This window comes from Molossus molossus, unplaced genomic scaffold (assembly GCF_014108415.1).
Source record: "Molossus molossus isolate mMolMol1 unplaced genomic scaffold, mMolMol1.p scaffold_m16_p_11, whole genome shotgun sequence".
Classification (NCBI taxonomy): domain Eukaryota; kingdom Metazoa; phylum Chordata; class Mammalia; order Chiroptera; family Molossidae; genus Molossus; species Molossus molossus.
In genome coordinates, this window is record NW_023425346.1 from 47,290,094 (window position 1) to 47,306,078 (window position 15,985).

The 15,985-nt window shown below is 37.7% G+C and overlaps 1 protein-coding gene across 5 annotated transcripts in view; it reads right to left on the bottom strand.

The window, feature by feature from the left end:
* The window catches only part of LOC118625237 (sodium channel protein type 1 subunit alpha), a 126,427-nt gene that overhangs the window by 53,264 nt on the left and 57,178 nt on the right, over window positions 1-15,985 (bottom strand). For all 5 annotated transcript variants that reach the window (XM_036254021.1, XM_036254018.1, XM_036254022.1 and 2 more), the window contains 2 exons: window positions 2,663-2,781; window positions 549-638 (listed from right to left, as the gene is read on the bottom strand). In XM_036254021.1, the coding sequence (XP_036109914.1) occupies window positions 549-638; window positions 2,663-2,781 (209 nt within the window). The remainder of the gene's footprint in view (window positions 1-548; window positions 639-2,662; window positions 2,782-15,985) is intronic.

Sequence of the window (15,985 nt, forward strand, 5' to 3'; positions counted from 1 at the left end):
ATCATGCTTGAAATGGATATCGGCCTGACCTGAATGGGATGTGCGTGCTGGAAGGGAACATTCTGTGAGACTCAACATTGTCCTCGTATGGCGTGGGTCACCTGCCCTGTGAATTCTTAGCTCGCTGAATTCATCTCGAATTTATCTGGAATCAAGGTCTACTATATTGCCTCTTTTTTGCAGTTGTATTCATCATATTCACTTTGGCCACTGTAGATCCTAAAGGAATAGCGGTAAGTGTCCAAGAATGATGGGCTTCTGGTAGCCACCAAGTACGGGTGAAGGAGAGATACTAGACCCACCACCAGCAGGCCTGAAGGTTATGGGTGTCACCTTCCTGCTCTGTAATTGTGTCTAGAAATGCCTTTAATAAATATGCTCTTTGGTTTTATTTAGAAGGTACATTAAGACATAGTTTCAAAATCCTAAATACATATACCTGTCTATATGTCTATATATCTATATTTACACCTATCTATCTATTTAAAGCACACACACATGCATATATATAATCACATAGTAGGTGGTTTAAAATATATTGAACTTACTCTACATTCTTTGTCCAGTCAGGAGGGTTACTCATTGTCATAAACACACAGTTCGTCAAAATAGTGCACATAATTAGCATGCTGAATAATGTGGGTTATTGTTAAGGAACACACACACACAAACCCAAATCCATGTATTCTATTATATGATATAAAATTAACATTGAAAAACTTAAACTGCAGTGTAGCCAGGGCTCAGTGACAAATACACTGTGGGCAAGTCATCCAATCTCTTCACATTTCAGTGTTGTCACCAGTAAAAAGTGGTGAGAACATCACCCTGACAGAGTAGTGATATAGATTAAATGAGATCATGTACAAGAAAGCTTTACATAGGGACACAGTGTTGCTTTTGCTACTACTATTAAATCAATATATGTATCCCCCAGAGACCTTTAGTGGGAAAGCTGTGTGCAATCTGGAGTCATACAGGTTTTGAGCAGAGAGATTGACTTAATCTAATGCAGGTGATTAAAGAAGTAAATTGTTGAAGAGGGCACATATCTGCAATATTGTAATTTCTTAAATACATGTTATATAACATAGTTCAATACATTAAAAATGTATGTACAAAGTGCAGCATGGTGCTAGGTGCTGGGTTGCTCTACTTTGACTGAATTAAGTCCAGCAGCATTGGATATGATTAAAAGTGAATATTCTTGAAGGCCAGGCCTTATCATGATGTCAATATAATTAAAATTCAGCCTAAAATTGGTCTTGGGCAAGTCACTCAGCCTCTCTATGCCACTGAATCTTCTGCCTTCACTGACAGTTATTTAAGGCACTTAATTTTTGTGTAGACTTAATCACCTACAGACCTCATCAGCTTGAGGTGCAGATTAAATGAGTTAGTATGTGTGATATAACCAAAATATTAGCTAAAACAAATGACTAAAACAAAACAGAATTACAGAGCTAAAAGTCACCTAGAAAAACAAATACTGTCACTGCTTTATTTTAGAAATCAGACAAATAAGGCCCAAAGCCTAGAGAAATTAGATAGCTTGGCTGAGGACTAGAGCACACCTTTCCTGCCTTCGTATTCAATATTCTTTCTACTACAGTTTATTGCCAAAACAAAAATTTTCCATTAGTGAAAAAAAGAGAGTTTTCATCAAATGACCACATGGTGGCACTAGAAACAAAAAACTAGGATAAGGAAACAATACACGTAAAAATGCTGAACGTAAGATTTTTATGTTTCAAATCTTTAAATTTTAATAATAGCATATTTATACTACTAAGGACTTTCTTGTTATCAGTTTAAAAATAGAATGGTCTTTTAAAGTTTATACTTTTTTTTTAATCAGATAATATGAGTCTATGATCATTATATAAGTATTTCTATATTTATTATCGCCAAAGCATCAAATGAGACATAATTAGAAATAAAGCTTTTGCCAATGATTATGAACAGATGAAGTTATTTGCAAAGTCTTTTTATTTTAACACCATGGGTATCACAGTGCTACATTCCTAAAGACCATTTGAAATATAGTCTAAGCTTCTTTCATTAACTCCCATAGTCTACTAAGCAATCAGTTTTGCATGGCAGAGTTATAATTCAATTACTTAAATTTGAAATCCAACCAATATTCCTGCATTGCCTTCACAGATTTTATTAGGAAAGTTCAAGAATTAGCTAAGTATTGGCCAAGCCACCTGATCATCTTTCATGGAAAATATGCTTAAAGGTTTCTTCTAAGGTACACTAAAATGCTCTTTAATATAGATATGTCTAAACTTGGCTCTGGAAGTAGATTTCTTTGGGGTATCATTCTTTGCTGCGTGTTCCTGATAATCACAAACTGTACAAAGATGGTATAGATAAATATAGCTATCTTACACTCGATTGTTAGGACTCACTATATACAAGTATTATTAGAAAGATATATGTAGATACATAATGTTAAGGCTGTAAGTTTCAGTGAGATCTACATGACTAATGAAATTTAAGAATAGGGCTTATAAAAAAAGAATAAAGCAAGTAGATACAAAATTAGAGTGACAAAAGCCATAAAATATATATATGTCCCAACTTAATTTTATATTTAGCTACAAAGCACTTACAGATCATGTACAAATAGTTAATATTGATTACTTGAAAAGGATATGAGTGTACCAAAATCTTAATAGCTATTTTCCTAAGAGGATTGAAGGGAGTTAAAATGTACAGGGCGGAGGTGGCACTGAACCGGAAGATGGCCTTCCCTTTATTCAATACTATAAAAGTCTGTAAGATAGGAACACAACATAGAAGTATAAAAGTATAAACCATTTAAACTCTATTGTCTACTTTCTGTTATTTGTCACAATGAATTTTCCAATGTTACGACGTTTGATGGGCACCATGAGGACAAACTGTCCCTGATCTCTTCTTAACTAGAGAGGACATCCAAAGGTGTAACTTACCTTTACCCAGAGCTTACCTGCAATTTCATCACACATAAGACATTCGCCAAAAGAATTTATTTATTTTCTTAATATTGTAAACATCTGAGTTAAATGAATGTCTTAAATGGCTGCATATTTCATTTTATTCTAAAAATCCTAAGACACTACATTCCTTTGGAGCGATTTCAGCTTTTCCAATTGCAAAGATCTTGAAAATTAGCCCTGTGGAATGCAAAATTATTCAACAAGACTCATACTTTTAAAAATAGCCATTCTTTTACCATTTGTGCTTAGGAAATAAAGAGTACTGCTCTAGTTGTAATAGGAAATAAGAATAGTCACCATCAAACCCACTCTTGGATTAGATGGGTATAATCCAATAATTGATTTTTGGAGGGCAAGTTCCCTGGAGAGTATCTGTTGACCAGGAGTGCTAAATTCGGTATTGGGGTTTCTGAATTAGCTGACACATTGAATTCCAATCCCAACTGACTGCCTATCTCTGTAGTGCTTCTTAGCTCAGAGGAAAAGCTCAAAGCTCCCGTAGAACCTGGGATCCATGAATGTGAATGAAACTGCATTCCAAAAATTAGGTGTCCCAATTAAGAGCAATTAGCAGTGTGCAGACAAAAAATAAATAAAAATAAAGCAGCAGTATACAACAGCATATGAAAGATTCTGACAGTGTTTCTTAGGATGTTTATTTATAATCAGACAGAGTTGGTAGTGGGGAAAGCCATTTTCTCTGTGAAGAACATTTCATAAGAAGAGAATTTCATACCTTTTTAATTGAAATTCACCCATTCTTCAAAAGTTTCTTTTTTTTTTTTTTTTAGAATGCATATCCATATAGATCACATTATGACATGGCGAGCATTAACTTTATGTTTACTTTCTACTAAGAATCTTTGATAATGGTTTATTCTCTTCATTTCATTGTCAGGTTATTAACAGATTTCTCATTTCTTTTCCTTCTACCCACAGGGTTTTCTAAATTAAAATAGTCACTTCAAAATGTTCACTGAGTTGCTGTTTGAAAATGGTGCTTCCTATCTGGTATGCGTAGCGTGCCCTGAACCAGGGTTGTGAAAGTGTGGCCTCCCAGCGGGTGCTGGTGTCCAAGTTGTTGCTGGTCTGTGACCAGACAGTGAGAGTACGTGTTTAGAAACTCGTAAGTCAATTTCACAGACTAATTTTATATCTGTTGAATGCAATAGTAAAATGGGGGTGCATTTCATAGGTCTGTTTTTCAATTTTCTAGTAGTTAACTTTATTGTAATATAATGAACCAAACAAGCTGATGAACAAAATAGACCCAGAGACATAGAAGTAGGGTACAGACTGACAAACCTCAGAAGTGGGGGTTGCAGGGGAGGGAAGAGATAAACCACGGAACTTAAGTGCATGTATGCGTAACCAGGGACATAGACAACAATGCTGGGGACAGGGCAGGGGTGGGGATCAGGAGGAGGGTGTCAATGGGGGGAAAAGGAGAAACATCTGTAACAAAAATGAATTGATAAAAAAATTAAACATTAAAAAAAAAAGAATGATGACTTCAACTTCACAACAGAGAGTTTGAGAAGCATTGCTCTAACTTTAGACCCTATCTTTTCTTTTTCGTCTTTGAAAGTCTCTGGTTCAGAATAAGAAGACAACTGTATACCAAGTCCACTGTAGGAGGGAAGAGTTTACAGGAGGAGTAATCACCCAAGTCTACAACGCTTAGTCCCACCCCACCCCCCTTTCTCTGATTCATTCAGTGCTCCTGTCCCTATGTGACATTGTGAGCTTATCATAAAAGGGGAACAGACTTGTGCAATGTGATTACCTTTGACCTGGGGAGTACATGCATACAAGGACACAAAAAGGCCCACAGTGAGCTAATGCAGGACTGAGGACGGTCCATCTTGCAAACTTACAACATGTGCTTCCTTTCTCCAAAGACATTCCAAGTAAAACCTGATAGAAATATTGAGGGCTAGGAATGAGGGAGCCAATAAAAATATAACTAGTACATATATGCTTTATAAATAAGAATTTCTTTATATCAAATATATTACAAACTAATTTTGCAATAGATACTAGTGATTCAAAGAGATAATGAAGAAGAAATTACAATTCCTAGGTGGCCTAAATCATGGGCTTGAGGGTAAGGGGGATGATGATGGTATTGACCAGGAAAAATCACCTGGCTCATCCTAAGGAGACGGGACCATGCACACAGAGGCCACCGGTGGCTTAAGCTACGTGTACCTTCCAGCCCAAAGGAAGAAGGAAGTAGATAGTGAAAGAGGTGGTCAAGCAATAGGCAAAGTTGTAGAAGCCAAAAGATGGAGTACAGGAAAGATTCTACCCTGAGGACTAAAATAAAAAGAAGCAAGACTCAGAATCTGAACAGAGGAGTCCCAGATGGGAGACTAAGGGCTGGAACCATTAAGGTGAATGGAGTGAAGGCCACTGCACCCCTGATGCTGACAAGTAAAGCTGAAAGTCCTTTCACACAGAGGAGTTAATACTTTGACACAAAAGTTAGGGGCAAATGGACGTAATTCTCAATTGTTCCAGCCTTAGTTGGAAATTTTTACTGATTTTGGGTTGTATTCTCTGTATTTATAAAACTCAATGAATGTGTGGAAGATGATGATGATGATGATGATGATGATGATGATTACTATGTATTTTTTTAATCTTCACCAGAGGATATTTTTCCATTGATGTTTAGAGTGGGAGGGAGGGAGAGAGAAATAGAAACATTGATGTGAGAGAGACACATCAATTGGTTGCCTCCCACATGACCCTGACTGGGGGCTGGGGATTTAACCTGCAGCTGAGGTATGTGCCCTTGACCAGGAATCAAACCCAAGACTCTTCAGTCCAGGGGCCAATGCTCTAATCACTAAGCCAAACTGGCCAGGGTGGCAGATCATTATTTTTAACAAAATTTACAAGAAATATGTGTAGCTGGTATAAGTGCTTGCAATTTGAATTTATAATGAAATTAATGACGTTTCACAGTACAACTAAGTTTATTCTGTTTTAATTTTTCACCAGACACACAGATGGCCAAGGCTTCCTTGCTCGAGCGCCCCAGGAAGTTGAGAATAAGAACATTAGGTGAACATTTCAGAGGATTTCTTCTGTGAGCACTCCTCTGCTTCCTAAGGTTGAAACATATATACTTATCAAAAAACTTCATAAATGTTGCTTCAAACTGTTTAAGGGTTTGTTTTAAAGAGCCTTTAAATAAAGCAGACTTCAAGAGCCATCCAATATATAGAATCTCAAATGTGTTACAATTTTTATGTCAATAAATTCCATTCAGAGCTTCAAATTTACTGTTTGCAACTGATTTGATGTCCCTTTCCTCATCTCTGTATCTATTCTCCTTATAGTTGCTCGCATTGCCCAGAAGCTACACATTTCATTTGTAAGTGTTTAGAATTAATGAACGTTACTTGCCCCCAAGGATTCAGATAAATTTTTCTCCAAATAATGGTATTAATGGTATTGAAGGGTGGAGAGAGTCAGAAGGGAACATTGTTTCCTTACAAGTCGTCAAGTAACTCTAGAATTTTCAAGCATACTGATTCCTGACCTCCCCATTTAACAGAGAAGAAAAGGCTCAAAATGGGAAGAATTCAAAGACTAGCCAAGATGTTCCGTACCTCAAGCTGTATAAACAAATACAGATGGGGCATAAGTACGTTTATAGTTGTGAATATGCAAAAAAAAAAAAAAAAAAGAATTTATTCTTAGGTTATTACTTATTAATTATTGTATTATTTTCCTTACAAATAACTGTAAACCTACTTTTGCCCCACCCTGTATTATGTAACTTTAAGCAAATCAAGCTTTACAAACTGTTCAATTGAGTGTGATTTTTTAATGTTTCCTCCTCAATTTTTTATTGTGGTAAACAATATAACAAAATTTACCATCTTAACCCTTTCTAAACATATAGCTCAATGATGACTTTTTTTTTTACAGAATGTATTAGATGACATTACAGTGAAGTATCTTGACATCCTTTAAATCTAAATGAGCTCTATAAAAATTTATTAACACAACTCAGGACAATTTTTATTGCCTGATGTCACTTCAATACAAAAGGAAAAGTTCAAAATTGGTGGTGGAGGAGAAAAGGCTGATACAGTAGCACCTAGCTTGAAACAGACTTCTCTTTATTGTCCAAGGCTGTAGGAAATCATGAAATCAAATTAACATGTGAATAATTTTGTGCTTGAGAACAAATTTCAAAACATAACAGTTGGATTGAATTAGAAAAATAAGATTCTGTATATGAAATATCACTTTTTAAAGATATATTTGTAGGAACACAACTCTTTATATAGTAGATATTGGTCAAGTTTTTCACTTATCTCTTCATGTATAGTTACCAAACTCAAGTAACATTTATTGAGCCCCTGTACAAAAAGGTGTTAATACGTATGAGTATTGCAGATACCTGGAAAGTAACATGGAACTACTTTTAGGTCCAAGTTTTTATTTAACTGACTTTGATGTAAAAGATGTGTTTTGTTTAACACAATATTTGCAAAGCTCTGTGTTATGGCTTATAGGTGAAACAAAGATAAGTCGTTATCCCAAGAAGCTTATGAGTCAGTGAATCTTCAACTATCTCCACTAATAGGAGAAAATCTGGAAGGACAAATGACGGTTTACCTAGACTAGAGCTGTCCAAAAGAAATATTACATGAAGTAGTCATCTGAGCCACATATGTGATTTAAATATTCTGATAGCCATGTTTTAAAAAAGTAAACAGAAGCAGGTGAAATTAATTTTAACAAAGTTTTCTTTAATCCAATATTTCCAATATGTTACCTTTTAAGAATGAAGTTTGAAATAAGTTTAAAAAGATTGAAATAAGTTATTTATATCCTCTTTCATAAAATCCTAAATCTTCAAAGTCTGGACTTGCCGCATTTTACATACAATAGTTGCACATAGCTAATGTCTATTGTATTGGGCAGCATAGACCCAGACATAAGCCATTCACTGTACTCCTAGGTCTGACTCCCTTCAGCAAGACTGCCAGGTAAAATATCATTTCTGACTTTATAGATAAACCAAGGAAAAAAGGTAAACATCCCTTGCAATCAACAAGTTAATCTGTAAAGAAACCTTAGGAAAATATAGGTGGGATTTGTTTGAACTTCTGTAGTTATTAAGCGTGCAGACTCTGGAGTCAGATTCCTGGGTCACAGTCCAACTCTGGTGCGTGCCTTCCAGCAGTGAGATGCTGGACAAGTTACCTGACTTTGCTGTGACTCACTTGCCTGTTCTAAGAAATGGGAATAAGTGTATTTAGCTCATACAGGTGTTGTGATTTCAATTCAGTAGAGATTCTCGTGCCTAGTATTCTGAATTTTTTTCAAAAAATAGCTCAAGTGATTGTGCGATAGCAGGGCTGTGAATCTTGTTTTGGTTAACTAGTGCTTTTTTAAATTGCCCAAGTTATCAATGTTTATGCTGTACACATGGATTCAATGCCAAAAGCTATAAGTAACAGAGAGAGGTGAGCAATGATCATGAACAATAGAAAAACTGCACAATCTTCTATTGGTTATTAAATTTGTGCCTTAACTTCCAAATTTAAAACAAGCAATTTTTAACTTGCACATACGCTATGTTCCAAAGATGTATTTGGAAGCCAAATGTCTTAGAACTCTGAACCTTTTTTCCCACAACAGAGTACGAGGTTGACTGCAAGGCATTCCTCGCTCCCCTTGATGCTGTCCTGGCCTTGGAGCTAGAATTCCCTGGCCCCCTCTTCTGCCGGAACTGGGATAAAACTTTTGCCAACTCCAGGCTGCTGGCTTAAGAGGTTCCGGCAGGGAGGGGGACAATGGGAGTCATGTGGCAGAAGAGATGCTTGGGTATAAAGAACTGCATAGAAAAGTCAAGATATTCCGATTATTACATATCCCTGGGGACATTTTTCATACTGAGGAAATTCCACAGCATTTAACTATATTTTTTCCTGTGGGCTTTCTAAACTCTTACCTACTTCCCTGCCTATTGGTTATAACCTATGGATTCAGACCAAGATTTCCCTCCTTTCTTGGCTCATTGAGGGATGGCACACTTCCTCACAATTCTCTACCTGACTCTGAAGTGAGGATGCAATATTCAAATAATTTTGTTTCTTTCCTAGTCTCATTCTGTTTTTCCTTTTAGACTATGGATAATCAACCTAAAGAACAACCTGTGGTACTTGCCTGACGGGACCCACCAAGCTTTAATACACAGCCTTCGCCTAATTACACATGTGGTCTTTAAGCCAGCAATCACCAAACAAAATGTTCACAAAGGCTAGGTGAAAGAGGGACCTGCTCGTTTTTGGTATGCAGATCAGAAATCCTAAACATGCATGATTATGCACGTGTGTGTTTGTGTATGAGTGTGTGTATAATTTGCAGATTTAGAAATCTCTAAAACTAATTCAAAAATGTTAAACAATATTGCATGAGTCAAGAAAATGTGTCTGTGGGTTCAATGCCTCAGCCAGTTTTTTTTTTTCTTTAAGCTTCTGCAAAGAAGAATTTGCACCTAAAGAAGAGTCTGTAAAATTGCTGTCTCTGGCCTGTAGCTGGTGAAATGGTGGGGGTGGGGCCAGTGCAGGTGACCCCATAGGAGGTGCCAGCTGGGCTCCCTTCAGCCAGGGGTGCGAACATCTCTGCCTCTGCCGCAGACAGAGAAAAACCTATAACCACAGGTGAAATGATAAAATCTGGGCATCAAATATTCCTTAGCTCTGTAGCTTAGCCCATCCCACAGGTTTGGTACAACATTTCCTGTGCTGTTAACTTTTCATTGACTGAAAAAAACTAATTTGAGGCCCAGTTTTAGCTCACACTTGTATGAGAACTTTGAGCAAATTATTCCATGTTGATTTCTGCATCGAATAAAGAAGATCATAATAGTACTGATCTCAGGTTTCCCTTGAGTATGAAATGAAATGCACCATGTGAATGCCCTCAATAAATTCTAAAGTGCCATATAAATCAAAGATTAAAAGACTTAAAATGTGCTTGGCCAGTGTGGCTCATTGGCTGAGCACTGACTCATGCACCAAGAGGTCGCCAGTTCGACTCTCAGTCAGGGCACATGCCCAGGCTGTGGGCCCGATCCCCAGTGAGGGGCATGCAGGGGGTGGCCAATCAATGTTCTCTCTCATTGATGTTTCTATCTCTCTCTCCCTGTAAAAATAAATAAAGAAAAAAATTTTAAAAATATTTAAAATGTATGACTATCTGGTTTTCAAACATATACACATATGGCCACTTATGTATATGAAAGCGGTGCCAGTTTCCACATTGCAACTTTCCTGTTCAATAACTTTTCTCCCAAATTCCATATTTAGAAAACAGTGCCATGAGCTTATTCCCTCTCATACTTAAACATCACACCTCTGGAATAGATTCTGATCCCATCCATTATTTGCCATCTTCATTGTCAAAAATCTAGACCAAGTGTCCAGAAGACTCCTAACTTGATCTTTTGAAATGTAAAGTGCAGCCCTGGCCAGTTTGGCCTAGCGTTTAGCATGTCGGCCTGACGACCAAAGAGTCACAGGTTTGATTCTGGTCAAGGGCACGTATTTCGGTTTCAGTTCATCCCTGCCCTGGTTTGGATCGTGCGCGAGGCAACCGATTGATGTGTTTCTCTCACATTGATGTCTCTCACCCCCCCCCCTCCCTCCCTCCCACTCTATCTGAAGAAAAATGGAAAAATATCCTTAGGTGAGGATAAAAATAAAATAAAATAAAAAAGTAAAGTGCATCATGTCACTTCTCTACCCAAAGCCTTCTGATAATTCATTTTGCACTTAACCTTCCAACTCTTTAAGATGCACTGAAAGGGCCTCTTTCTTACCTAGCCCTCAGCCACCTCCCAGCCCATCCTATTCTCTTCTTAGTTCAGTCCAGCTACATTATAGACCATCTGATAGACTGTTCCCTTTCCCTGAAAGAGTCTCCTTTCTCTTTTCCCTTCTGTTCTTCAGATCCCAATTTGAATCCCATTTCTTTACAGAGGCACACAATAGAAGGTTCTCAAATCTGTCCTCTTTGGGAAAAAAATAAAGGTGCTTATCACACAACTAGAATCTGGTGGGAAATGTAATTTTCTACTGACTTTAGAAGCGATTCATTCCCACTGAGTGTCTAAGATTTTAGTTTTAACAAAGGCAGCAGATGCTCCTGATGGAGCAGAAACAGTAAAGTGATGAGTCAGCTTTGGGAGATACATCCAGCAAAGTGGCTGGACAGAGGGGCAGGAAAAGCAGTAACGGGCTCACGTAGGCTCCATCACCAACTTGTCTTTGCCACTGGCACCATTTACAGGAGCACAGACCCACAGTAACATGGCAACAGGCCACGGAGGCTGAAGATCAGGTTTTAAATCTAGTCTCTGTTACCTAATAGCTTTGTGATCTCAGGCAAATAACTTCACCTCAGTTTCATTATTTTTAAATACAGACCAAAGCTATCTTGGAAGGACATGTGTTTTCAATAAGAATGGTTTCCTGGCCAGTTTGGCTCAGGGGTTAGAGCGTCGGCCCAGGACCAAAGAGTCTAGGGGATTCCGGTCAAGGGCACGCTCCTCAGTTGCAGTTCTTCCCGGGCCCTGGTTGGGGCTTTGCGGGAGGCAACCAGTCGATGTGAACACATTGATGTTTCTCTCTGTGTCCCTCTCTCCTCCCGCTCTATCTGAACAAAAATGGAAAAATATCCTCAGGTGAGGATTAAAAAAAGAAAGAAAGAAGAACTATAAGTGCCCTGATACACAGTGCATAGTATATAGAGCTGCTGTTTTTCCTGCTTAGCATCCTTCTGTAACAGTTCCCGTCTTGTCCTTTTAGAAACGCAGCTGCCCCACTGTCTGCCTTGGTGGCTTCTGTGGAGCTGAGCCATCCACTGGCAACACAGGTGGACATGTGACATCGCTCTGCCCAATGAGAACATCACAAACCCTTGGCCACGGGACCTAATTAGAACCGATTACAGGGCTTTTGTTAGAGCTTCTGAAGAACAAGCCAGCTCTTTCCCCGTGGCTCCTAGGCTGGAGGATGTGTGTTGAGAGCTACGGCGGCTGTTTTTGCCATCTTGAGGGAATGGCCAGCCGACAGTGCAGCCAGCATCCATGAAAGTAGAACCACAGAGGAAAAGGGCTGAGTCCTGAGGGTGTTGTTTTAGGTACTGAATCCTTGGATATAAAAACCAGATTCACCCTACACATTTCTTTCTTTGTTTTTTTCCTTTTTATGTTTAATGAGTTTCTGTTGCATTTAGGTCACTTTAACTTGAAGGCTCTCTTATTAAAACAGCAGGTGCTCAATAAATGCCATCCATTATTTTATTACCAATATCATCATCTTGGGATAGTTTCAGAGACAGAGGCTTAGAAGCGGCAAAGAAAGAGGAGGGGGGTGGGGCTTAAGGAAGAAATAATGTGGGGGAGGAGAAAGAGGTGGAAGTCATTTGTACTGTCTTGGATGTAAGGGAGAAACTGGGTGACTGGCAATTCTAGAGGAAAGAATAATATGCAAATAAAGATTGTAAATTGGGGACGGTCCATATGATAATTCATGGAATTATGAGTTTTTAATTACCATCTACTTTTCTGATTTTTTAAATAAATTACTTTTTCAAGAAAAATCTCCTAAATCCAACTAAAAACAAAGCAAATAACACTCTCTACCCAATATGACAACTAAATATTCCTGTAACAATAACAGACCAGTCATGAATTTAAAATAAATTCATGGCCCTGGCCGGTTTGGCTCAGAAGTTAGAGTGGCAGCCCACGGTCCAGAGAGACCCGGGTTCGGTTCCCGCTAAGGGCACGTACCTCGGTTGCAGTTTGTCCCTGGCCCCGGTTGGGGTTGTGCTGGGGGTTTCCATTCAATGTGTCCCTATTATGTTGATGTTTCTCTCTCTCTCTCTTCCTCGCTCCAAAAATGGAAAAATGTCCTCAGGTGAGGATAAAAATAAAAAAATTTAAAAATTAAATAAATTCATGTATGACTCTTCATGCAGGCCCAATAAAGAAGGCGTATGCATCTTTTTTAAAAGAGCTGATAAAAAGAGAGAATATGTTGTTTTTAAATAGTCCATGAGCCCTGGCTGGTCTTCTCAGTGGTTAGAGCATTGGCCCATGGATCAAAGAGTCTCGGGTTCAATTCTGGTCAATGGTGCAGTTCGATCCCCAGCCCTGGTTGGGGTTGTGCAGGAGGCAACCAACGGGTGTGTTTCTCTCACATCAATGTTTCTCTCTTCCTCCCTCCTACTCTGTCTGAAAATCAATGGAAAAATATCCTTGGGTGAGAATTAAAATAAGAATAATAATAAGTAAATAAATTGTCTATGAGACATTCAAGGGAAAGATACATTTTAAAGGATACATTTCTACATTCCATAATTAACAAACTTATTCATTCTCAGTACAGATCTAAAATACTTCATTCTATTTCCAGTACACTGTCACACTGTCAAAAGGATATTTCTTTCCATGGAACTAGTGAGTCATCTATAATTTTAAGAAGAGTATGTGAAGAATTTGAATGCATAGCCAAATGGTACAAAATTAGCCCAAGCTATGAAAGGTCACTGTGAAAAGAAATCCCGTAAGTAAATTAAAAAAAAAAAAGCTACATTCAAAAGCTAAAATGTGCCTTGCCACACAAGTAAAGTAAATAACAAACAAAAGGAACCCAACCTTGAAACCTTGAATGATGTTCTGAAGACCACAGGTCCAGAGCTCACACAGTAAGGAAAATTCCATGACAGTATTCTCTTTTATGCCTTAGTTCTTACCTTGGACTTCTGAAAGCTTAAAATATCTGAGGGTCTGTAAGGGTACTATGCTTCCATGCACCAGGAATGTTCATGAGATGGTTATTACTATTTCTTCAGTTACTACTACAGTGTCACTGATCATGGATTAAACTACTTTAAAAATTTTAGTACAGTCTGGCCAGTGTGGCTCAGTGGATTGTGCACCAAGAGGTAACTGGTTTGATTTCTGGTCAGGGCACATGCCTGTGTTGCGGGCTTGATCCCCACTGGGGCATGCATTGGCAGCCAATCGATGATTCTCACATGATGTTTCTATTACTCTCTCCCTCTCCCTTCCTCTCTTTCTAAAAAAATCAATAAAAACATATTTTAAAAAATTTAGTAGAACTTTTTAATATTATGTAATTTGCACATTTTAAAATGGGGCAAAGAAGATAAAAATATGTGGGCATATGCCATCTGGAAATATACCATCAGCAGTGACATTTCCATAAGCTCACTGGCATTGTCTTTGTAGAATATCACAGAAAGCTTAGTGTCATTTCTATTCCTTACACATAAATTTCATATAGATATATATGTATGTGTGTATATATATATATATATATATATTTCTTATAGAGGTACTGTAATCAAAAGTATAACAAAAGTAATAGATTCTGCAACCACTTTTATAGTAGTCTTGCTTTGTTTATTTATATATTATTAAGAAAGAAACTAGAGACTTTGTATATAAATATGAATGGCACATTAATTATTGTACTTGAGTAAAACCTCACAGAAGTCACTGGCCTAACCGATGTTTGCATATTCCAACTCACTCAGGCAATACACTCCATATCCTCAATATCAGTAATGGTGGGAAATCTCATTCTGAGAAGCATCTTCTCTAGTGACATTTCCACAATGAGACCCTGTAGCTATGCCTGAGTACTGCACCTGTGTACCACATTGTTCTAATGAAGTTCACCCTGCCAATCTCAGACACTCAAGTCACTAAAGTAAAAGTAGTCATCCAACATCCAAAGAAAAATGTCTTACTTTTAAAGGGTTAATATTTTGCTAAGCAGTCCAACTTTAGTCAGAGCAAACTAATTCAGAATTTAATATTAGTCCTTCATATGAAATAATACAATTATGAAAGAAAATTTAAGAAGAAGACTGTGTACAGGCAACTAGAGAAAGTTTTAAAACACGAAAAGGCAAAAGGATAAAATTTCAAACACATAGCTCAGTCAGGTATCCTAAGTGCGCCATATTGGTTTTGAAGGCCTGCAGTCCTGGAAGAAGAGTCATTTGCATTGCTGTTGAATGACTTACATTTGAAGGCTCGTTTGATGTCAGCCCAATGTGAAAGCAATGAATGCGCCTTACCTTGGGGAAAAGTCCTTCCTGATAACAACATTTTTCTTATCAGGTTGTTCTACATGCACATTGTGATTTGTTCCAAAATGCCAAAATGTTTTTCCTTCCTCATACAATGTGTATTTGAAGATAAGGATAGAAGATGTTAATGGCAAGTTTTATTGTGAACTTAACAAAGTTTATAAGGGTTATATCAGCACAAGTCCATGGCTGACTAGTCATTGCATCAGAGTTCCCTTTCACACTCAGTTTTAAGATCTTTCTAAGTCTTTAAAGGGTTTACACAGTTTTGTTTTCCATCTGCCTTTATATCCTTTGTTATGCTTCACTCATTATGAGCCAATTATTTTGTTTTGGGGACACCCTCTCAGGATAACAACTTTTATCAGTCTGAAAACTCTTTAAAGAAAAAGATTGATGAAATGATCTGGTTTTTGTATGAAGAATCTCTGCTCCTGTCACCATGCATTAGTTTGGTCTTTCTCGAAGCATTCATTTATAGTTTCATAAGTAAGGATACAGCGTATGAGTTGGGATGCTAGATTCCAGCCATGCTTGATGAAGACTCTGGGTGGCTTTAAGAGTTTTTAGAAGGTGTTTACTGACACCATAGAGATGGGGGCTGGGTGTCTGGCAGAGGCAAAAGGCTTTCTGGGGGTCAAGCCCCCTAACCCATAATAATAAGAGCAGTCTTTGAATAGACTAAATGTGTCCAATGTCTACCAATAAACTACCATACTCTATGGGGTGAATGAATTTCTGTCTAGAACACAGCAGAGCCATTATTTCAATAATGAAGTAACATTAAATTAAAATGCTCAAATAATTGGATTACCTGCATTTTTACTTTCCTT